At 30.0% G+C, this 24,271-nt stretch overlaps 2 protein-coding genes across 2 annotated transcripts; one reads left to right on the forward strand and one right to left on the reverse strand.

The window, feature by feature from the left end:
* The first annotated feature begins 7,264 nt into the window (after positions 1 to 7,264).
* LOC126551144 (uncharacterized) lies at positions 7,265 to 8,512 on the forward strand. Its single transcript, XM_050203917.1, has one exon. It carries the CDS (start codon positions 7,265 to 7,267, stop codon positions 8,510 to 8,512), a length of 1,248 nt encoding a protein of 415 aa, XP_050059874.1.
* A 212-nt stretch (positions 8,513 to 8,724) lies between these two features.
* Positions 8,725 to 9,355, reverse strand: LOC126551145 (uncharacterized). The gene is made up of 2 exons (XM_050203919.1): positions 9,008 to 9,355; positions 8,725 to 8,943 (listed from the first exon to the last, which is right to left on the reverse strand). The coding sequence occupies exons 1-2, from the start codon at positions 9,353 to 9,355 to the stop codon at positions 8,725 to 8,727; spliced, it is 567 nt and encodes a 188-aa protein (XP_050059876.1).
* Positions 9,356 to 24,271: the final 14,916 nt, after the last annotated feature.

The raw sequence follows: 24,271 nt of genomic DNA on the forward strand, positions 1-24,271 counted from the left end.
TGATCACTATTATTTGTTAAATTAGATAATAGTACTTGATTATTTTGTTTTACTTCATTCAGTTTTCGTTGAATTCCACGAACATGCTTATCTCGACTGATGTGTTGTTGAATAGTAAATTTCTTTTCAGAGGCAACGGCAACATTACAAACTTTACAAAAAAGCCCATACCGTCAGTAGAAAAAATATCGGCACCAAACTCACTCACAAAACCACGTAAATGGCTTCCAACTGTTGACTTAATTTTTGGCATTTTTAAGATTTTTAAAGTTTTAATATTGATTTTTAATATTAGTCGTAATATTATTTGTTCGATATATGTACAGTTAAAAACGGTGTAGAATCACATAGGTACGTGTTGTATTAACTACTAAAGCTTCTATTGTATACCTTTATGGTTTTGGGTTCGTTCGATATTTAATCTTATCGGATAAATCGACAATTAATTATATTACTTTTTCGATTCAGACCCACTTTGCCGAATCCCAATTCACCGACAACTCAGTTTGCCGACCAATAAACCAGTTTTAAAATATTTTTAATATTATTTTATTTATATAGTGAAAATTTTTCCGATTCGCCGATAAGTAACAATAATTTTATCGAAAACCCGTAGGTACTATAGGTAATAATTGAGATTACCTATACGACACATATTAAACAAATTTAAAATAAACAAATATTAGTTTAAATACTCAAAATAACGTAAAATTGTAAAAATGACCTTAAAAACGTAATAAAATGCATTTAACACGAAAAATGCAAAAAATGCAAAAAAATGCAAAATAAAAATTACATATTCTAAATCGTTATATCACGAAACAAATTTTGTTTTTGGTTAAAACTATATAGCACTTAAAGAAAAAAATGCAAAAGTCACCAAAATCCTAGCTCTAGTTATCACCAACTTTGAATTTAATTTTTTCATTATTAATTTCACGTTGTTTTATAGTCACTGACGCAGGATTTAAATCTGCTTGCACTGGTGTCATTCCTATAGTTCTGTGTTTTGAATTATTGTATTCATTAAGCAGTTTTGGTAAAATTGAAATCCATTCATGTGAGCCACGTGCCGTAAACTCTCTAAACATTTTTTCTTTTAGTGTACGATTAAATCGTTCAACAATACATGCTTTCATGATGCTAAATGTAGAATATTTGTGTATGTTATATTTGGCCATCAGATTATCGAAATTAGTGTTGTAAAATTCTTTTCCGTTATCGAGTTGTAAAAGTTTCGGCGCTCTATCTATTAATATTTTAGACATTGCGTTTGTGACTTCTTTCCCAGTTGTCGATTTTAATGCTATAGCCCACGCAAATTTAGTAAAACAATCTATAACGCATAAAATATACTTGTAACCTTTATTTTTCTTTGAATACGGTATCATTTCCACTAAGTCAGCCTGCCATAAATCATTTTTTCCATGTACGTTAACTCTGCGTCTAACGAAATTTTTCCGTGACGGTTTGTGTAGTTCAATAGCGATTTCACGTTTAGACATTAGGTATTCGTTTTATTATCCCAGCTTCATATAATTCTTCAAAAATCGATATTATTTCATTGGAGACACCTGTATTACCAGCAGCTTTCGAAGCTAAAAGTAATCTTAGCCGGTCGACTAACTCATTCGGATTATCCCAATACACTAAGTTATTTTTTTGTAATTTCATAGATAGATGACAACCAGAGGGGAATAATTTACGTATTATATCCTTATATTTAGAACCAGTTTTTTTGATTTTTTTACTTTTAAAGTCAAATGTGCCGATGTTTGTATTAATATAGATTTATATACTTCTAGATCGTTATCGGAATAAATAAGTGGGTTTTTCAAAAATAATAACTGGATTAGGCCCGGCGTTGATGGATAATTATTACCATCAATTACAATAGATTGTTCGATAAATTTAACTTCTTTTTCGCCTAAAATAATATTTTCATCTGAAAGTTTTTTCGGGCCATAGGTTTTATCTAAATCAGCAGAGTGAAACCAATTTTCAATTTCTTGTTGATAGTTCTCATTAAAATTCGATTCGTTGTTATTTTTCTCGTTTGATGTCGAATGGTTTGTATCTGATATTTTAGTTAAGGGGTCGATGATAGGCTTAAAAGTTTGTGACAATAATTGTTGAACATTTGCCTCACCAGTTTTTAATTCAATATATTTACGTTTAATATTTTCTTTAGCTTTAACTAACTCATCTAATATACTACCTTCATCCTTCATGACTGCGTTTGAAATGTTAATATTTTCTATTTGTATCACATTATATAACGACGTACATATCAAATCCAAAACGATAACGTCCGTTATCACGGTTACTATCTTTACAAATAACGACGAATGCAAATCTATCACGATTCCAGCATGTAACGCAAAAATGCTTAAATTGTGTATATGTCATATCACCCGAACAATGTTCATTGTATACATGTTTTAAATTAGTTTCGTCTTGTTTGAATAATACTATTAAATTATCATTATCTCGGATCAACTGTTTAGGTACTTTTGAATAACTCTGAGCCAGATAAAATATATCTATTTTATTATGACGTCCGCGTGCGAAAAATTCCCGTATAACTTGCTGATTTTCTCCCAAAACATCGTCCATTATGAATTTAGAGTTTGGTAAAACTTTTTCAGGTGAAATAACCTTATCATTCTCGAAAAATGTAAAAATGTTAACACCGTCAATATCATCGATTATACGTTTCAATAATTTATATTTTGGTTGTTCTAACGTTTTAGAGTATATGTAAACGTTTTCAAATCGTAACCCGTTTTCGTCAACGAGTAAAAAATATATCAAATTTGTTTTACCGCAACCAGAACTGCCCAACATCAACGAACGTATAGTGTTTGGAAATAGCTCACCATGCCTAAACTGTATTGTATCCGGAGTATCAATATTATAAATACATAATTTTTTCTCTTGTTCGATAAATCGCATTTTTCACTATAAATACCAATGCTATGAACTTGAAAGCGTCACACGATGTCTCGCGTTCGTAAGCGAAACAGCAATAAAGGTTCCGGTCTCATTAACTCGGTTATAAATAATTTGCCTGTGGAATTACATCTACCCGGATATAGGTAAGTCGCTATATAATTAAATCATATATTATAAATATTTTTATTTATTATTTTTTTTTTTTTTTACAGATTTGCTGGTCCTGGTACTAAATTAAAAGAAAGATTAGCACGTGGTGAACGAGGTATTAACAAATTAGACGAGTTGGCAAGAGCTCATGATATAGCTTACGATAAAAGTAATTCGCTGAACGATAGACATAAAGCTGATATATTAGAAAATCAAGCTTGGGAAGGTGTTAAATCTAAAGACACTGGTATTAAGAAAAAAGCTGCGTCCTGGTTGGTTACTACAGCTATGAAGGCTAAACGGAAGATTGGAGCTGGTTGCGGTTTTAAACAAGTGGTTTTGGCGGCTAAAAAATCGATCAAAAATAAAATTAATGAAAAAAATATAACTAAATTAATAAAAACATGTCTGACAGCTGCCAAAAAAAAAGAAAAATAAGAAAACTAAAACTCCAAGAATTATACCTGTTTTATATATTCATATAAGTCACTTTTATTACTATATTATATCTTTATTATTTTAACATTACATTTAATATATATTTTAAAAATATTCTGTCTTTTCTAAATCTTACACACTATACACATGCTTGCACAGTGATAAGATAGATCTTATCACTGTTTATATGATTACTATCATTACAACATCTCCTTTTTCAGGACTACATATAACAATAATAGTAGATGATAATAATTAATAATACAGAGTGATAATATACATAAATAATGTTATATGCTTACAATTTTACAATACTTAAAATATGATACCTACCAACTATACAATACAAATACTAGTTACAAATTCCTAAGATCTTACAAATTAAGTTTATTTGGTTTTTTAATTTGTCTACCAGCCCTTGTTATAATGCACTCTGTCACTCTTTCTTTCATACTACTATCTACTTTTTTTTGTTATGTTTACCAGTTATTTCAGTTTGACTATTGGTAATTTCATGCTCACTATTGTCATCATTCTCTTCTTTATCTACACTTATATCCTCATCCTCAATAAAATTGTCCTTAACCCTACATTTTTTTTTTTATATATTATTATTTCTTCTCAATATTTTACCTTTTCTATTTTTCACATAGTATGATCTGGACCATTTTGTTTTCTTTATAATCTCTCCTTCATCCCATTCTTTTTAAATTTATCATATATATAACTTTTTCACCGTTTTACCTTTATTTTAACTTTATCTGGAAAGCAACCAATACCTGTAAATACATCTATATGTTTTTTTATAACTTTTCTGTATTAACCTCTTCTTTTATTTCATTCAACTCATTAATGTAGTTCAATCGTTTACAATCTTTATACCTAAAATTGGCTTTCCATCATATTTCACAACTTCAAATATTGTAATAATTTGTGCTGATTGGCCTAGAACAGCTACCTCTACTTTACCTAATGACTTAATTATTGTTCCCCCAACACTTTGATTACTACCTTACTGTCTTTTATTTCTGTATTTAATTTTTTATAAAACTCACTCGACATTACATTTAATTGTGCCCCTGTATCAATTTTTATTTCAGTGTTTATGTTATTAATTTTAACCTTTTCTAACCAGGTATTCTTATTATCTTTATTAGCTATTTCATCTAATGTCAAATACTCTAGACTCACATTATCATTTTCACATTCAACCATATCAACTTGCTTATTGTTTTTGCATTTATAGGCAAAATGATTCAATTTTTTACATATCCTACACTCTTTTCCATATGCTGGGCATTCCCTAACTTTATGTTGCTTACCACATTTATTACAATTGAATATCTTATCCTGATCATTCCTCCCGTTGTTGTATCTTTGGTTCTGTCTTCTGTCCTGTTTCTGCTCACCTCCTTGATTCCATGGTCTTCTTCTGTATTGTTCCATTACATCAACTTCTTTAGTTTGATCTTCTAATAATTTGCTGTTCAGCTCAGCTTGTTTCACTGCTTGACATAATTGAATTGCTTTATCCAATGTTAATTCTTCCCTCAGCATTCTGGTTTGTAGTTCTTTGTTTGCTATTCCCAATACAATTTGTGTTCTTAGTAATTTGTCTTCCATTGTTCCAAAGTTACATGTTTGAACCAATACTCTCAGTTCGGCGTAGTATTTATCAAAATTTTCGTCACACAATTGTTTTCTAGTAAAGAATTTAAAATGTTCCATTATTTCATTACACTTAGGTATACAATAATTTTCCAAGTGTTTCAAGATTGTCTCAACTGTTTCTTTTTCCTCTACAGGTAATTTGATTGATCTGTATAACTTTAATCCTTCTGTGCCAAGTAAGTTAAGTAATCGTGCTACCTGTGTTGGTTGATGTTTTTTTATTGTCTCTGTCGCTTCAAAAAATATAATAACTTCATCCTTGAACAGCTTGAAATTCTCTGCTATATTACCAGACAATTTTAAGCACTCCGGTTTGTTGAACTCCATTTTTATCTGTTTTCATCCAGACTTTTACAGATTACTGAACGAAACGACCGACTGCGCCATGTTTTATATATTCATATAAGTCACTTTTATTACTATATTATATCTTTATTATTTTAACATTACATTTAATATATATTTTAAAAATATTCTGTCTTTTCTAAATCTTACACACTATACACATGCTTGCACAGTGATAAGATAGATCTTATCACTGTTTATATGATTACTATCATTACAACAATACCTATACCTAAAAAGGGCGGTGTTTTACCTTTAATACCTATTTTTGCCGGTTTATCGGCATTAGGCGCGCTTACCGGCGGCGTCGGTAACATAGTAAAAGTCGTAAATGATTTAAATTCCGGTAAAAACACACCTATTCATTTAGGAAAAGGTTTATATCTTACGCCACACAACGGGCGATCTTATAAAATTGTCAAAGGTAAAGGTTTATACTTGGCACCTTACAAAGGGGGGTCAGTAAAGAAAGCTAGAAAAACGACAAAAAACTAATTTTTACGTTACCCGATAGAGCGTTGTATGATTATGAGATTATAAAATACGCTGACATGATGAAAATACCTCATTTCATTGGTGTATTTTCCAGGGACAAGTTGCCTCTGAAAATTAAGCATCGTGAGTCGGCCGTAGTTAATTTAGATCTCGAAATCGGTACAGGTACGCATTGGGTAGCGTATAAAAAAAATGGACAACAAGTTAAATATTATGATAGTTTGGAAATTTGCCGCCGCCGTTAGAACTACAAAAATATTTCAACGGGTTGTAATATTGAATATAATTACGACAGACATCAAAAATACAATACGACAAACTGCGGACACTTGTGCCTACAATTTTTATCATGTACACCATAACTTTAACCGGAAACTCTAGTGAATTGTCTAACCTAACTTTTTCCCCCCTATAGAAGTCAGTAAAAATGCTAAGATTTGTGTGTTGGGGTTTCAAACAAATAATTCTATTCCTAATGTAAACGAAAAGTGTAATAAAATAGGTTTTATTTATAATGGTGCACTTGTTAGCTATACAATACCTACAGGCTCTTATGAGTTGTCAGAAATGGAAATGGTAATAAAACAATTATTACATAATACGGATACATTATTCGAGCTTAGAGCAGATAATAATACATTAAAATGTTCAATGATTTGTAACGAAACTGTGGATTTTACCATGCCTAACAATATAAGACAATTGTTGGGTTTCAAAAATCGTATATATAATGCTAACGTTCATCACGAATCGGATACGCTGGTAAATATTACAAAGACAAATTGTATATATATCGAATCAAACCTAGTTATGGGTTCATTCAACAACGGAAAGCAGTGCCATACAATACACGAGTTTTATTCAAATGTACCTCGGGATATAAAATAATAGAGGTTCCAACACATTTGGTATTTTATCCTCTTAATTCTACATCTATAACACATGCGAGTATAACTTTAAAAAATCAAAACAACGAGTTAGTCGATCTACGAGGAGAACCGATATCGATACGGTTATTAATTCAAGACTTGTGATAAAATGGCGATACAATTTCATAATATATATAGGACTACATATGTAAAACCCGTTAGTCGTGTTAATAACACTAACAAGACAACAACTCTAAAGAAAAATTCGAAACAGAGAGTGCTTCGACATTGTCTAACAGCAAAAAAATTAGCTTTTTTACGTTCGTTAAACGCTATTTAATATGGACGATGTGTATTTAGATGTCACGGCTGGATACACCGATGATTGCAGAATAACTCAAATTGAATATCACTCGTTTTTACCTTATTCTACGTCAGCCCTCTCCAATAACGATGAAGTGCGTATCGCTTTACATAACACAGAGTCTTATACTCTACCGTGTGAGAGTTATATTTACATCGAAGGAACAATAACCAAACCTGCAGAAATAACTGACGACATTCGATTTATAAACAACGGACTTGCATTTCTTTTCTCCGAAATGAAATACGAAATAAACGGTATTCAAATTAAAAAACTCGCTAATCCAGGTATAACAACCACATTAAAAGGATATTGCTCTTATAATAAATCGAATATTACATCACATCATAACGCTGCTTGGGATAATGACATTGAAAATATTAATAAAGATTTTATTGAAGGTGATATGTTTAACGGTTGTATTGCTCTTAAAGATTTGTTTGGTTTTCGCGAAGATTATAAACGTATTTTAATAAACTGCAATCAACAACTTATATTAAATAGAGCTTCGATAGATATAAATGCTATCAAGCAGTACAAAAACAATAAAGTTGTCACAGACGCATCTAAACTAAAAGACGTTAAAATAAACATAACAAAAATATTGTGGAGAATGCCTATTGTAAAAGTCAGTGATAAAGAAAAAATTAAATTGTTGAAAGTTGTAAACAATCAAAAGCCCCTAACTTGTGCGTTTAGATCGTGGGAGTTGTGTGAGTATCCGTTTCTACCTCAAAACACATCGCATTCTTGGAAAGTAAAAACATCTAACAAATTGGAAAAACCGCGATATGTCATCATTGGATTTCAAACTGATAGGAAAAATAGCTCAAATAAATCAATGTCAGTTTTTGACCATTGTAAAATTAAAAACTTGAAAGTTTATTTAAACGCTGAAGTATTTCCCTATGAAGATTTCCAATGCGACTTTACCAAGAATAAGATCGGTACATTATACCACGCATACACTGAGTTTCAAAAATCGTACTATGGACATGATAATGTTACACCTCTGTTGTCCAGATCTGATTTCAAAAATCTATCTCCGATTATAATTGTTGACATGAGCAGACAGAACGATAACGTAAAAACGCCAACTGTCGACCTCAGGATTGAAATTGAAACCGATACACCGTTTCCTGCTTCCACTTCGGCTTATTGTTTAATATTACATGACCAAATTATAACTTATAATCCATTTAATGGTGAAGTGAGAACCTTGTAAATATTATTTTGTAAATATTTTTTTTTTTTATTATAAATATTAAAGAACCTTGTAAATATTTATTGCGAAACTTAATATTAATAATTATTTTATTTTTATTTTATTTTATTGTAAATAAATATCTTATTGTAATGTAAAACTTAATATTAATAAATGAAAAAACTTTTTTTATACATATAATGTTTTTTTATTTTACACAAAATAACACAAAATTAAAATAGTTTACGTCTTACTAAATGCAATTCCGATACGGCGGAATCGAAGTCACCCGTTTCCGATAATGGTTGCATATTGAAAAATGACGGTCCATCGTTTTCATCAAATGATGATTTTATTGCATAAATCGGTGATGGCGGTGGTGACAACAAAACAGGTGGCGACATAGGTGTAGGCGATGAGATAGGTGAAATAATCCTCGTTTTATTAAAAAACTAAAAAAAAAAAAAAAAATTATTAAATATTGTTATTTAAGGTATAATATATTTTTTTAATTACCTCGTGTGAGTTGTTCGCTCTCTGGTTCAGCAAAGATTCGGATAATTGTTCAGCTGCACACATCTGTATTTGATTACTGAAGTTTGGTATAGATTTAACTACTCCATCGACTTGTATGTTCTTAATGAAAATTACCATATCATGAACATTATTCGGCGATGATTTTTGTTGAGCGCATTTCTTGTCTATGTACTGAACAATCTCATGATATTGTTTCATAACTAACGGAACGGAAAATACTTCTTTTCGCACGATGGTCTCGAATATACATTTTTCAAGATATTGAAGACGCATAAGATCCGCCCGATTCAACAACACTCTGCAGCCCTCACGATTTTTTGCTTCCATAACTAGTACATTTTCACCGCTGTACATCATACTCGATAGTTTATTTTTTTCATCTTCATAAAATATTATTCGCTTATACTTATGTGGTGTGGCTAATATGAACGATAATATATTCCCATATATGAGAATATTTTTTTCATAAGATCAACAGTAATAAGCACATACCGAGAAGAAGTTAACACATGAACAACGACTTGAAATTTTTCACTAGGATCAATACCGATTTGTAAAAACTTACGGGCTGCAAAGTCGATTGTATAGCTTAAAGAATCAATGAGTTCAGCTGGTGGTGACGGTGGTACATAAGTATATGTCTTCTTTTTGTAGAAGGAAGTGTTATCAGCGATTGAGCCAGCCATATTAAATCACTTATAAAAATAATAAACACTGAAAAAAGACTTAGAGGACGGTCGCGAAGTGCAAGTGTTAAATAGTATAAGGCTGAAGATAGACTGAATGATGGTCTGCACATGCAGGGGTAAGTGTTTGTTAAATTCGAGACATTATTAGGTGGGGGTGAAAATTATTAGGTAGGGATAAGGGCTTTAATATATACAGATTGCATGTAAAAATCATATATGTATACAATAATATGATGTGTACAATAATATGCCATGTACAATAATATGCTATGTACAATAATATGCTATGTACAATTATATATATGACAACAGGTGGTGGTGAGGGTGGAGATGTGCGTGGGGGGAGGACGATCCATACGGCGACGGGGCAGAAGGACGAGACATACGGTGACGTAGTAGAAGGACGAGACGAGGGCGGGGTGGTGGGAGGGGGGAAGGACGAGACATGACGGTGTAGAAGGACGAGACGTGGGCGGGGTAGGGGGGGAAGGACGAGACATGACGTAGTAGAAGGACGAGACGAGGGCGGGGTGGTTGGGGGGAGGACGAGACATGATGGTGTAGAAGGACGAGACGTGGGCGGGGTAGGGGGGGAAGGACGAGACATGACGGTGTAGAAGGACGATACGTGGGCGGGTGGGGGGGAAGGACGAGACATGACGTAGTAGAAGGATGAGACAGGGACGAGACTAGGGCGGGGGGGAGGTGCGCGGGGGCAGCAGAACCGCTATTTATATCCTACTTAATACTAATAATTGCGTGTATTAATTCTATACACTCACGAGACAATATTATAATAAATGCTAAAACAAAATACAAGGAGAGGGGGGGGGGTCACCGACTGGCCTGCACCGCTCCTAATGACTGCACGTCTTGAGGTGGCTGAGCTGCTTGACTCTGCAAACGAGCAGTCGAACGGGAGAAACCTTGGTCGAACTGGACACCGGTGTGGAGCAACACGTTGAAGTAGCCAGTTGACACGTGGTTTATGTGTGTGTGCACCCGAGCGTAGGGCGGGTCGAAAGCAATGACCACCGATCTCGTGGAGCAACGTAGATCAAACTGTACGGCAACAGTAGGCTAGTGGAGCAACAGCACTATTAAAATAACACGTAACGCAAACAATGACCGTTGAACGACGGCGAGAGGAAAAACGTGTTTTTCGTGAACAACGAAAGAAGAAGGCGGCACGGACGAGCTATGTGCGTGCGCTTTAACGAACGGATCAGAACAACAAAACGGACAACGAACGCATCGGTTCGCCGGCGGCAAGACGCCGTTAACGACAGTCTAGCCAACATAGCTGACGGCGCGCAGCGAACATGATCATGGTTACAAAGCGCAACACCCGACAGTCAAAAAGATCGAACAATACAGTGAAGGCCTGTCTGGGTAAGGCACTATAAATTTGGGTATGATCGTCTGCCATTTTTCGACAATTGATACATAGTGATAATAGATTCAGGCCATTCTACTGAACGTCATAAACGAAAATTTTTAAATATTATAGGACATAGGTACTCAAGTTAGCTAGTCAACAGTCATATTCATGACAAAATAGATTTTGTCATGGTCATATTATATTAATATAGTACTATGTAAGTTTTATATTGTGTGTGAAACTATAAAATTCTGGGTATAAAAAATGGGTGGTTGTACAGCAGTAAACTGTTCCAATGCAAGTAATAAAGGTTTTCGTCTTTTTCGGTTTCCAAGAAACCTTGAAAGACTAAAAACTTGGTTACAAAATTGTCACCGTGACAAATGGAAGCCTACAAATTCGTCTGAGTTATGTGAAGTAAGTATAGTTAAGAAGACTTAATCATAATTTATTAATACAATTTAGTAATTTTAATATTTTTTGTCGTTTTCTTTAAACCATAATTATTATTTATTATTTTATATTTTTTGCATATTCCAAAAGATCCACTTCGAAGAAGGACAATTCGAAACACATCGTTTTGATGGTGTAAAAAAACTCAAACCAAATGCTTTACCAACATTATTTGATGTACCAAATGCACCTCTCTTGTTGGAAACTGAAAGAAAATCTTTGTATAAGGTATATCATAATTAATTACTAAAACAAATTTATTTTAATGAAAAATGCTTTATAACATAATTTATATATAAAAATATGTAATGATTATGAATAGTAGTTATTTTAATCTATATTATGTAATAAATTAATTTAAATTCTTCAATTTTGTGGTTTTTATTTATTTTACAGATAACACGCAATTATAACAGTGATAATCTTAAAAAAAGGTTCATTGGTTGAAAAAAGGTTGTCACAGGCTAAAGTAAGTTTAAATTTAAGTTATTTTTTACTTAAATTTATTTTTTTTTTTGTATTTTAGTACAAGTATACAAAGTAATGCAACCATCGGCGGAGAAAATTTTGAGCCGGTTAGTTGCTTGAGTGAGCAATGTTTGGTGCTGGATCCAATAGTAAGTCATATAAATTATAGTTAAAATATTTATTATTTTGCAGCTTAAATACTTGATGCATATTGGTTTATGTAATTTTAATAAGTAAATGTTAATTGTGAGAGTTATAGGTAAAAACGTGCTAATTTAAATTATGGGCTTACATACATAATTAAGAGGATAGGATATATTGTTTTTAAGAAAGTTAGATATTTTTAAAACAACACACGTCGTACGATGTTCTTTCTATATAAACTGAATATTATAATATAATATTTATATTAATACATAGATGTAGTTTTTCAATGTTTTATTTTGCTTCACAGGAAGAACTTGAAAAAACGAGAGCAGAAATAAGGCGTCTTAAAGATGAAAATGACCGGATGAAAATAGAAATTCAACAAATTGATAAAATTGAAGAAGAAAAGAAGTTAGCTCAGCTGGAAGTTAAACACCTAAAGAATGAAGTTCAAAAAAGTAATGAATTATTAAATACTTTCCTTTGTGATGACCAAATTATGGCTATAAATGAACCTCCTAGAAAGTGGGCAACCAAGACTATTGTTAAGGGTTTAAAAATGAGTTTTGCCTTAGGTGTACACGGTTATGATTATCTTATAGAAACAAAATATCCATTACCTGCTTATAGCACGTTAACAAGAAGACTACGTCAGTTTAAATTAAGTTTTGGAGTGTTTACTGATTTACTTGACCCACTCAAACATAAAGTTTCCTGTATGGAAGAAAGTGATAAAGTTTGTTGTATGTCAGTGGATGAAAAGGAAATCAGCCCAAACATAAGTTATGATAAAAATCACAGTGAAATGTTTGGAAGTATAACCATCGGAAATTCTACCAAAGTAGGGAACAAACTACTTGTGGTCTTAATAAGAGGTGTTAGACATACTTGGAAACAAGTTATAGGTGCTCATGTGACAGATGCTGCTGTTGATAATGAATATTTCAAAAATTTTATTTTCTAATGTATTAATTTTGTTGAGAGTTGTAGTATAAAGTATTATCATTATTATTGGATATGGGTAATAGCAATCGAGCGCTTTGGACAGTTTTGGGTATATAAAAAAAAAAAGATGGTATTTGAGAAAATAAGTTCTTTTAAAATGGGCATTATATTTTCATTACTCCTGATGTATGTCATTTAATAAAAAATGTAAAAAGTGCCACACTAAAAGGGGATATAGTTTTACCCACAACTTACTGTGACATAAATAATCTTCCTTCTCAAATAGTCAAAGGGTCTTATGTTATTAAATTGTGGACAGAAGAAATTGATGGAGGAAAAGAACTTAGATCTTTACATCACTTGAAACGTGAAGATATCTTCCCAAATAATTTTCAAAAAATGAACGTTGGAGCAGCTTTTATATTTTTTCATTAAAGACTGCAGTTGCTCTTGAATTAGCTGTCAAGTTAGGAACTTTACCTCAAGATGCTTTAGTTACAGCACATTTTATCCGAATAACTGATGAATGGTTCATTTTGACAGCCTCAAAACTAAAAAAAACATCAATAACTAAAAATTTTAAAGAATCTAAATACGAGTATGATTTTTTTGAAAAAGTTATTAATTTATTTGAAAACCTAACTATTGGAAATGGATGGAAACCGTTAAATGTTGGTTTTATAATGTCATCATTATCTTTGTTAGATATTGCAGAAACTCTATTCAATTGTAGCTTTGATTTCTTGATTTGTCATAGATTCACCCAAGACGCAATTGAAAATGTTTTTTCTCAAATTCGCCGTAAATCTGAAGCAACTTCTACAGCCACCAAATGTCTTAGTAGTTTAAAAATAATCTCAGTTTCTCAATTTATTTCCGATGTTAAAAGAAGTAGTTATGTAACGGACAGTGATACTTACCTTATAGATTTCTTCCAGAATCCTGGTTATAAGAGTACTCCCAGTAATATTATTAATTTTAGTGAGATGTTTACACATAACTCTAGTAACCTTCCTAGTGATGCATTTAAAACAGAAACTATTAACCATATATTAACATGCATAAATAAAATTGACTTAAATAGTTTATACCACCTAGCTGGAAGTACAACTAATATGTTGTTAAAACATTGTTGTAAAGATTGTGAGATTAATTTACAGCAAAATACACCTAATGATGAACTGTTCGAGAGTATTAAGACATACACTACTTTACTGAATAAAGGTTGATTGAAACATCCATGCATGGAACTATTTTTGATAATTTGTAATTGTGAACTTCTTTAAATATAAGACATATATAATACATTACTCTTCTCAGAACTTAATTAATAAAAAAATAAATGATTTATCTATTGAATTTCCTACATGTTTAAAATTCTGTAATATTAAAGAAAGAATTGTAAAACACTTTTTTACGGTAAGATCATATGCTACAGTAAGCTTTTCAGTGAACTCAAAAAAAAGGAAGAATATATATGGCACAGCAACAGCTAAAACAAGATAAACCTGTGATGTTTGTTATTTAGTTTAAAATGTTTGGTTTTTTTTTTTTATCTTTATACTGTAAAACTTAATTTAAAAAAAAAAGCGGGCAAGTGAGTACCGCTCTGCTGTACATTAGGTGCCGTATGGATCATTATTATATATTATAGGAGTGTTAAATTTGAATCCAATGATAGTTATCATTGTATACGAAAAACGATTCTGAACGAAGATGATTTGTCAGCCTAGGATATAATTTCTAGTGGTTGGTGAAAAAGGGGGTTTATGTTTTAATGGCCTGAATACAACAAAATTTAAGTTCTTTTATAATAATTGTAAGCTAAACTTATGAAAAATCTTGTATTAAATTTTCAACTCTTAGCTACTTATACAACAATTTTTATGAAATATACCTACAAAATAATTTGCAAATATTCATGGTTTTGACGAATTTTTGTCAATATTTGAACTTCAAATGCTAATAAAAAAAAATTGTGATTATGTATTCTTATAATTTTTTAATCACTATAAGAATAACATATGAGGAACTTTGTATTAAATTTTCAAGTATTTTGATAGGGCCAAAAAAATTTTATCGACACTTCAAAAATATTTTTTCAGAAAAATTGAAAATTTCAGTTGTCTATAAATAGCTCAAAAAAGTCAAAATATTTTGAAATTTAAATCACGTAAAGAAAACGCGAATCTTAATAACTGGTAAAATTTTCAAGTATCTACGACTTATACTTTTTGAATAATAACAAATATCAAAAATCGTTTGAGGCTAAACTGTTATTTAACACGGTTTTTGTAAAAATTTAAATTTCAAACACTCATAAAAATTTTTTGTCTGAATCCGGTAAAGTTTTTTTTACAGATATTTGAAGAAAAATGTATGGAGAATCTTGTACCAAATTTTCAAAACTTAGTTATAAAAGAAAAAAAATTTATGGTTTTTCAACTTCAAAATTACTTACAAATGTTCGCGTTTTCGACAGATTTCGTAAAAATTTGAACTAAAAACGCTTATAAAAAAAAATTGTGACTAACGATTTTTAATTTTTTTTAGCTACATTAAAAACAACTCATAAGGAACCTTGTATTAAATTTTCAAAACTTTTTGGTCATCCAAAAATTTTTTATCGACACTTTAAAAAAAATATCTCAAAAAAATCGAAAATTTCAGTGGTCTATAAATAACTTAAAAAAAGTCAAAATTTTTTGAAAATTTAACTATATACGGATACCACTGACATTAACATTTGGTGAAAATTTCAAGTATTTTCAGTGATTAGATTTTGAATTACAACCATAAAAAAAATCGATTTGGTCGAAAACTGGTTTTGCGTAAAAATTGCCGTTTTTCCGTCATTTTTTTTTTGTTTTTCTCGATTTTTTTGAAAACTGTTGGAAAATGTTAACTTTTTACCTGTATAATGCACCAAGGATATTCACTTTTACATCGGAAATCACCCCCATAGTTTGAAATTGGAGCATTATTTCGACTAGTTATGCTGTACACAGACACAAAAACAAAAGAACACACACCATTGTAAAATCAATACATTCATCACTTCGTTCAGAATTTAAAACTATTATTATTTATTATTATATTTGTGTATACTTTATATTATACGAGTATTTTATATTTTATATAATAATAGTTAATTGTATTTATTAAATAACTGAACTACTGAACGGATAAGTGGATAGAGGTGTTAATTGACATTTTCTAAACTTTTCAGGAAGCATCATTTTAGTTTATACATTCTTACTTGCTTGGAACTTTTATAGTTATTAAGTTAAGCACTCGTGGTTTTGATTATTTAATGCTTAATATTATACTGCTTTAATATGTCTATCAATTTTAAGTTCATACATTTACTCATATTAGATCTAACTTAAGTTTAAGTTAAAAAAGAAGTACTTAACACCTTTATCCATGTAGTACTATCCAATAAATTATTTCTCATTGGGTGATATTGACAATATTACAAACAAATACCATTATTATAAATTAATTATCTTTTAATTTATAACTTTTTATATAATAAAAATATAAATAATTTTGTAAAACTTAAATATAAGTTTTAAAAATAAAACAATATAATAATAATATTAATAAAAAACGAAAAATGATTAACTTTCTCTCAGTTAAATAAAATGAAAAACTCTGTTAAATTTTAATAAACTCCAATAAAATAAAAATTAATAAACATCACAAATTAACATGATAAAAATGCTTTAAAATAAAATAGTACAAGAAAACTATGTTAAAATAATTGTTCATAAAACCACTGAAATTCAAGTGGAACAAACGCAAGTTGGGCTTTTAAATTATCAATTTTTTTCTTTGATATATCACCAATTTTTTCATTCGGTCTTTCTAAAGTAACTTCTGTAGGTATAAAACCTTTATCTTTTAATAAGTTTACAGTTTTGAAAGGAACATCTTCATCATAACTCTCCTTATATTTATAGCTTTCAAATGTGTCAACTCTAATCCATTCGATGTTGTCTCGAAAATTAATTTTTTCACCTTCAGTGTTTTTTACTTAATTTAATATTCTCAACTTATTCTTGAGAATGTCAACCTTTTTAAACTAGTGTTCCACATCAACCAGAACAACATTTTTTTTTACTAGCATCTTTTATTATACTACGGTACTGTTCTGGAGTATATATATTTTGATTTTTTCTTAAAATTTTCTCAATTCTTCCAAAATCTCTATCAGAATCCAAGTATGAATATCCCACTTCAGGAAACTTGTGATCGATTATTTTAAAGTCTCCTTTTAAAATAATGTACTGGTATAATGATATAATATTAAAGTTTTTATTTTGGCCAGAACATGAATCTGACCATACAACTAAGTGATCCACATCTTGTAAAGTAGTTTTTTTGGAAAGTTGTACAAAATACCACAGAGAACTTGCAATTTCATTACTACCCTTTCCTGCCAAGTCCTCAGTACAAGTAAACATGTATGGTTGATGGCCCTTGACGGTGATAGCATGAATACTAAAATTATAAAACCATAATTGCCTCAAGTAAAAGGCTTTTGATGTAGACAGTTTTGGTAAAGGCATTGTTTGTTGTAGGTCCATGGTATTATAACAGATTTTATAATTATTTATTGCAAGTTCACGATCTTTCCCTTGAGTCTCATTAGGCAGCTTTATAAAATGATACATGTCTTGTATTGTTGGATTCACATCTACTGCATGTGTCACTCCTAGGATTACCAAAGTTTAAATTGAAACTTTGGCAAAATATTTTCCTGTAGGTAGTGTCTTTAATACTATAAGTCTATAACATTCCGGTTTATTATCATCGACACATTTTTCTTTGTACAATGAAAACATTTTACTTATATTTAATAATGGTGATAAATATTTTCTATTGGGATTATTGTTTCTGGAGTAATGAGAACTTTCAGAAGGAAAACTTTCAATATGACTTACAATATATTTCATCCCTTCACATTTTATGAGGTCGAGATAAATGTTTTCCTCTTTTATCTGCTTGTGGAGATACCTCAATTTTAATTTGTTTTTGTAGTAGTTCAACCTTCTTTCTTCCAATTTGTAATATTTCACAAAATGCAGTTTTACAAACACGAATATCAGTATCAATTTTTTTGACAAAATATTGATATGTATATGACCGTACTTTCTTTGGATTTTTAGTAACACGAAAGGTTTCACATTGTCTTATAGGTACTTTTAAAGAAATAAGCATTTTTTACATTAATTTCCATTTTGTAAAATTAATTGAATAATAGTATTCTAGTTTCTGTATCTATAGTTGTACTGCATTTAAAACGACATGATTTTGTACATAATAGGCCTAAATTAACTGATTTGGCTGGAACAATCACCCTTTTTTGTGACACATATTCTTCACCCTTAGATCTTAGTGCAGCTGCTTTATTTCTTTTCCACTGTTCTGTATTTCTTTTTTTTACAGTTATTATTAAAAACTTCATTATTTTCTGAAAATATTTTATTTTTAACAGATTTAATCATTAGTATATATTTATAAACAACAGATATTGTATTTTATTAATTGACCTATACTTTCATTCTGAGAGATATTATCAATACCATGCTAGTCAACAGTTATTATTTCATATTGTGCAAATGGTCCATCAGTATTTGGACTAGCAGCTAAATTAGTATCATTTAAAAGTTCTGTAATAAATATTATACAATTTCATAAAATAATATGTATAGTTGTATTTCAGTATTTGTAAAAAAAAAAAAATAATACCTATAGGTAGTAGGTAGGTGTATAGTATACCTATAAGTAATATTTTAGTATATATTATATTATACTAAGACATTAAAAAAAAATGTATGTAAGTAGGTATCAATATTCTTTTAATTTTTCTTAATTAAAATATTTTTACCTATGCTATTGTTATTGTTTGTAATAACAACTTAATTTTCGTCAAAGCAACTTGCTACTAAATTAGTATAATCTAGTTCATCTATAATATTATTATTAATTTAACATAAATTTGTTATAATTTTCATAAAATATTACATTTAAATATTAGATTGATTGTTAATATATAATATTATATTGAAAAGTATAGGTTTTACCTAAATGATTTATTTCATTGATATCAAAATGTGATTTCCGTGCAGTAGAACAAGATTTATAAAAAATATCTGTACTAATATGAGAATTCATTTCTGTCTGTGGGCTTTCAGGAATCAATGTGATCTCATCTTCAATTGTAATATTGGAATCATACCTATGTTCTGGGGTATCAGGTACCAAAATGTCATCTTTAAATTGTAAAAAAAATAATCTTTTAAAATAAAATAGTATTTTATAACAGTACTAGCTGGCTCCGTGCACTTCGTTGCCCGTTAAAAATGCCAATTCTATGTAATATTATGATTCGAATTTTGATTAATTTGTTATTTAATATTCGATTTAACGGTGTTCAAAACTTATATATTTTCATTGACCGTTTTGATTCTCAAAAATCTTGTGAAACCACCACTTTAATATGCGAATTTTGTAAAATGCTTTCTTATTGCACACTAAATTGTGGTACGATTTTACGAATGTACCGTGTAAATTTTAAACATCGATCTATCATTGTTCAGGCTCTACGTTTATTAGTCAGTGAGTTACTCAAGTCATAATATTATAGTCATTCTGCTTGCCGTTGCCGTGAGACTCTCTTATGATTATGCGAGCAGTATATTATCATGTAGGCAATCCACACATGGTGGATTGCGGACCCCGCGAGATGTGTACGTAAGCTTATAATTTCTAACACTTAAGTTTCAAAGTTATATCATTTTTTTATTTTACTACGGTGGGTAAAATACAATAATGTGCCATCTCGTAATTTTTATATTGTTGCCTGTTGGTAAAACAATAAAACTTGGTATAACTTGTTATGTTAGTTTATTGCTGTGAATTTGAAATTTACTGTAGACATTGACTTATTTTGCTAATTCTTATTTTTGTTGTTATGGTTTTAACAAAATATAACAACAGGTCTATAATTATTATATTCAATCATAATCAATAGTGACCTTAATATAGTTTATTTTCTTGCTGGACTGCAGTGACAGTTGTTGTTTTTTTACATCCAGATTCCGAAGTTTTCTGGTGGATTTTACTAAAATTGTACTACATAACTACATAAGCACCTTCTCTTGCGACCAATAGGAGCGAATCATCAGTGAAAAATGTTACAAAAATGGGGAAAATAAATAATAATAACAAAAAAATTGTTACCATGATTACCGAAAATAAAATAGTAATAATAATAATAATAATAATAATAGTAATAGTAGTCATCGGTATTTTTTATTTTTCATTGTATTTTTTTTATTTTCCGTGCAATTTTCTTAACTTTTTTTACATAAGAACCTTCTCCTGGAAATTACGACCCAAACAAAATAAGAATGATCGAAATCGATCCAGCCGTTCTCAATTGATGAAATGTTATACATTTTTGTCTCTATTTTTATATATATAGAAGATAGAAGATAGATAGATTATTGTGAACTAAAAAAAAATTCACTCAACAAATTTCAAATTTCCAAACTAAAATAACTATAGAAACCATAGATTATATTGATTGTACATCGAGCTGATGTTTAGATGTCTACCATAGAGTAAATAAAGACAATGGTATCGAGTTCAAATCCCAGACATCAATGAATAGATTTTGCACTTTTTCTACTTATTCGGTTGACTTTTTAAAAATTTTCTTTCGTAAAAACCTTCTCCAGACAATAACAAATACTCCTAAAAAATAATTAGCGAAATCGGTTCAGCTGTTCTCAATTGATGAATTTTTATATATTTTTGTCTCCATTTTTATATATAAAAATTTTTAATTTCTTTTTTTACTATGACAACGATTTAAGTTTGTATGTCTATTTGCATGCATTTTTAAAAACATTTTAAATAAATGATTTATTTTATTTAAATGGTTGCCATTGACTACCAAAAATAATTTAGTTGACTATTTGCTGGATAGATGGCGCCTCTGTAATTTCATCACCACCTCGTCATATTTCTCTAACCCGATAACTTTCTCAATTTTTCGTCCGTAAGAACCTTCTCCTGACAATTACGACCCAAACAAAAAAGAATGAGCGAAATCGGTCCAGGCGTTGTTGAGTTATGCGCTTACAACACTTTTGCGATTCATTTGTATATATAAGATTGGTATAAATGCTTGCCAGAATATAATAGGTATGTAATATTATTTCATAATAAATTATTACCGGAATCACTGAAACCATAGTCAGGAACATTAAATGTACATTTTCATTTTCTGGTACTAATCTTACTAGTAGTGTGGTCAACCAAATTATTATTAACAGCTCTATTTAATATTAATTTAGCACTAGACGACATGTTTTAACACTTTAAAATTAAATCATAATGTAGTGAACTGGCAGTGACCCCAAGTGCGGCAGGCTCTGCACTCGTCACAAAATTATACATAAATATTCTCTGGAACGCTTGTCGGTCGTACGTCAGTAGATGGAGTTCGGATAAGTAATGAGTAGAACACAACAATTTGAGTTAGTATAATGTATAGTTTATTATGTTAAGAAAAATATAATTGTAACTTAATGTTTAACAATATTAAATAAATTTGAGGACAGAATATAAATGACTCTGCCCGAGAAATAGTTAATTTAAGACTAGGATCTAGACTTAGTGTACAAGCGGCGATAGTTTACACGATGCTAGTTTACTAGCGACTAGTAAGCTAGTTCACTATCTGATACCTAGTAAAAAAGCATTGTCTCGTTGAGCGTGCTAGTAAACTAGAAAACTATTTTGATACTAAACTAGTTTGCGAGTTAAGTTAAAATATTTCAACTTCACTAGCAAACAAGCACACCATTTTATCCGATGCGAGTAAAAATAGTATCATGTAATTGGGAAATAGTTGTTTATTTTGAACTAGTAGCTTGTATTTCCCCGGTAGTGTGTGTGAAAACAACAGCAGTGAGTTTGTGAAAACACTAAAAACGATACGTCGTTACCGAATATTCATTATTCAGATATTATAATAAATTTTAATTATTTATTGTTTCTGTTAATTTTCTTGTTGAATATATCATAAACAAATTAATGATGAGTCAAGTGAAGTGGAACAATGATGATATTTTCCAATTTCTCGATGTATACGAACAATATCCAATATTATGGAACATTAAACATAAAGATTATTTAAATAGAAACTTAAAAATCAGTAATTTTGAAAAACTTAAAAATAATTTAAGTAGTATCGGACTTGTTGTGGACAGTGATCAATTGCATCTTAAAATTAAATCGATTCGTGACGTATACAGACAGGAAATCGCAAAAATCAATAGGAGCAAAAAAAGTGGAGCTGGTACTAATTCTTTATATAAACCAAAACTTATTTGGTTTAATCGAACCAATGCCTTTTTGAATGAAGTTACCTCAACACGTGAATCGTCGTCAAATTCGGTAAGTTTTATTTTTATTATACATTTTACTATACATTTTTCGTTAATTTTTATCCATCTTGTATATATGGTATTTAATTACTAAATTAATAATGTTTTTCCCAAACTGAGTAGTTATACTTGACTCTAAAATTGTAGCTATCTGATGTAAGCATATTGTAATAATTAGCATATTTTTTAATACACTTATTACTGATTCATTAATTCTGACCAACTGGCGACGACAATTTTTTTTTTTCTTGCAGATGAGTAGAAAACCCTTTAAATATTGATGGAACAGCATACTCTAATAGTAATTTTATATCTTCTCCTGGTCGAATTTGATAGTCATTAGGACCAAAGTGTTCACTACATAAATAACTGTATTTAGTGGGTGTAAAGTTTTTACGTTTCATTGCATGAACCCATTTCTTTAGAATATTTGGTCTATTTAGAGGAAATCTATAATGATATAAAATATAATATTTAATGATTGTTATATTATTTATAATTTATGTTATTAGCAAAAACATTATATATTTTGTAGATACCGATGGAATTGAATACTAGATCCCTTTTGTCGTCTGTTTGTACAACCATTAGAAGAACACGAAATAACCATTTTTTGTTCTATAACCAAAGCCAATATTATAGTAGACAAAATCAAGTGGATTATAATTATAAGTGGACGATAAATGATAATTAAATAATTAATAACTAATAAGAAAATGATTAATAAGGAATAAATTATACATTTATACGGCATACCTACGCATGTACTGGCCATGTATAGTAGTTAATAGTTATTTTAATATTTGTTTGCCCTGCAGTAGTGGGGGGAATCGATTGAACGCGTCGGCTCGTGTTTTGATAACGAGTGCGCGCTCTACAGGCGCGTACTGGCCCACCGGGGTACCGGGAAAATCCCGGTAGGCCCTCTTAAAAATTATAAGAACTGGGCCCCCTACCAAATAGGTACTCTAGTTTCATTTAAATTCAGTTATTTTATTATTTTTAATAATAAATAATAATTGTTTTAAAATTATTTTAATTAAATAATTAAAAAGAGAAAATTACATAAGGGACAAATAACGAGTTTCGGTGGCTAGTTACTGATAATTCAATTTTTGGTGTATGTACTACTGTACTAGTTTTGATTATATTATACTAATACTAATAATATTCGTCGAACAACAAATAATGTTTATTTAGAATTCCAGTGAACACTAGACAAGACAAAATGGCCGCGACATATATGGGTACACGGTATGTCGGTATACTCCGTCTGTTTCTGCTGATAATAAAGTTATTTATAAATTGATTGGATTAACAATAATATTATCAACGATAATATTATTATTAACCTAGTATTATTATACGTAGTTGATTTCATTCATTTGAAATTCTTAGTCGAGTTTATTTGCTACTTGTTTTTCTACAATTTCAACATTTTTTACTGATTGCATTCAATACATCCCAAACAGGTAAGTTTCTGATTTTTTTTAATAATTTATAGAATAATAACATTTCTTTAGTAATACAAACTATTAAAATAATAATTAGAATAAATTGAAAATAGTTTATAATGTTAAAATTATTTTAGATTTGGTGTGTTGAATCTAATTAATGTTTTATAGTTTTACTAGATGTGCCTCGCTCTGCTGTGAAATTCGGTCTAAGTGATATTCGGTCTAAGTGAGTACCC

Source organism: Aphis gossypii, chromosome 3 (assembly GCF_020184175.1).
Source record: "Aphis gossypii isolate Hap1 chromosome 3, ASM2018417v2, whole genome shotgun sequence".
In the NCBI taxonomy this organism is placed as follows: domain Eukaryota; kingdom Metazoa; phylum Arthropoda; class Insecta; order Hemiptera; family Aphididae; genus Aphis; species Aphis gossypii.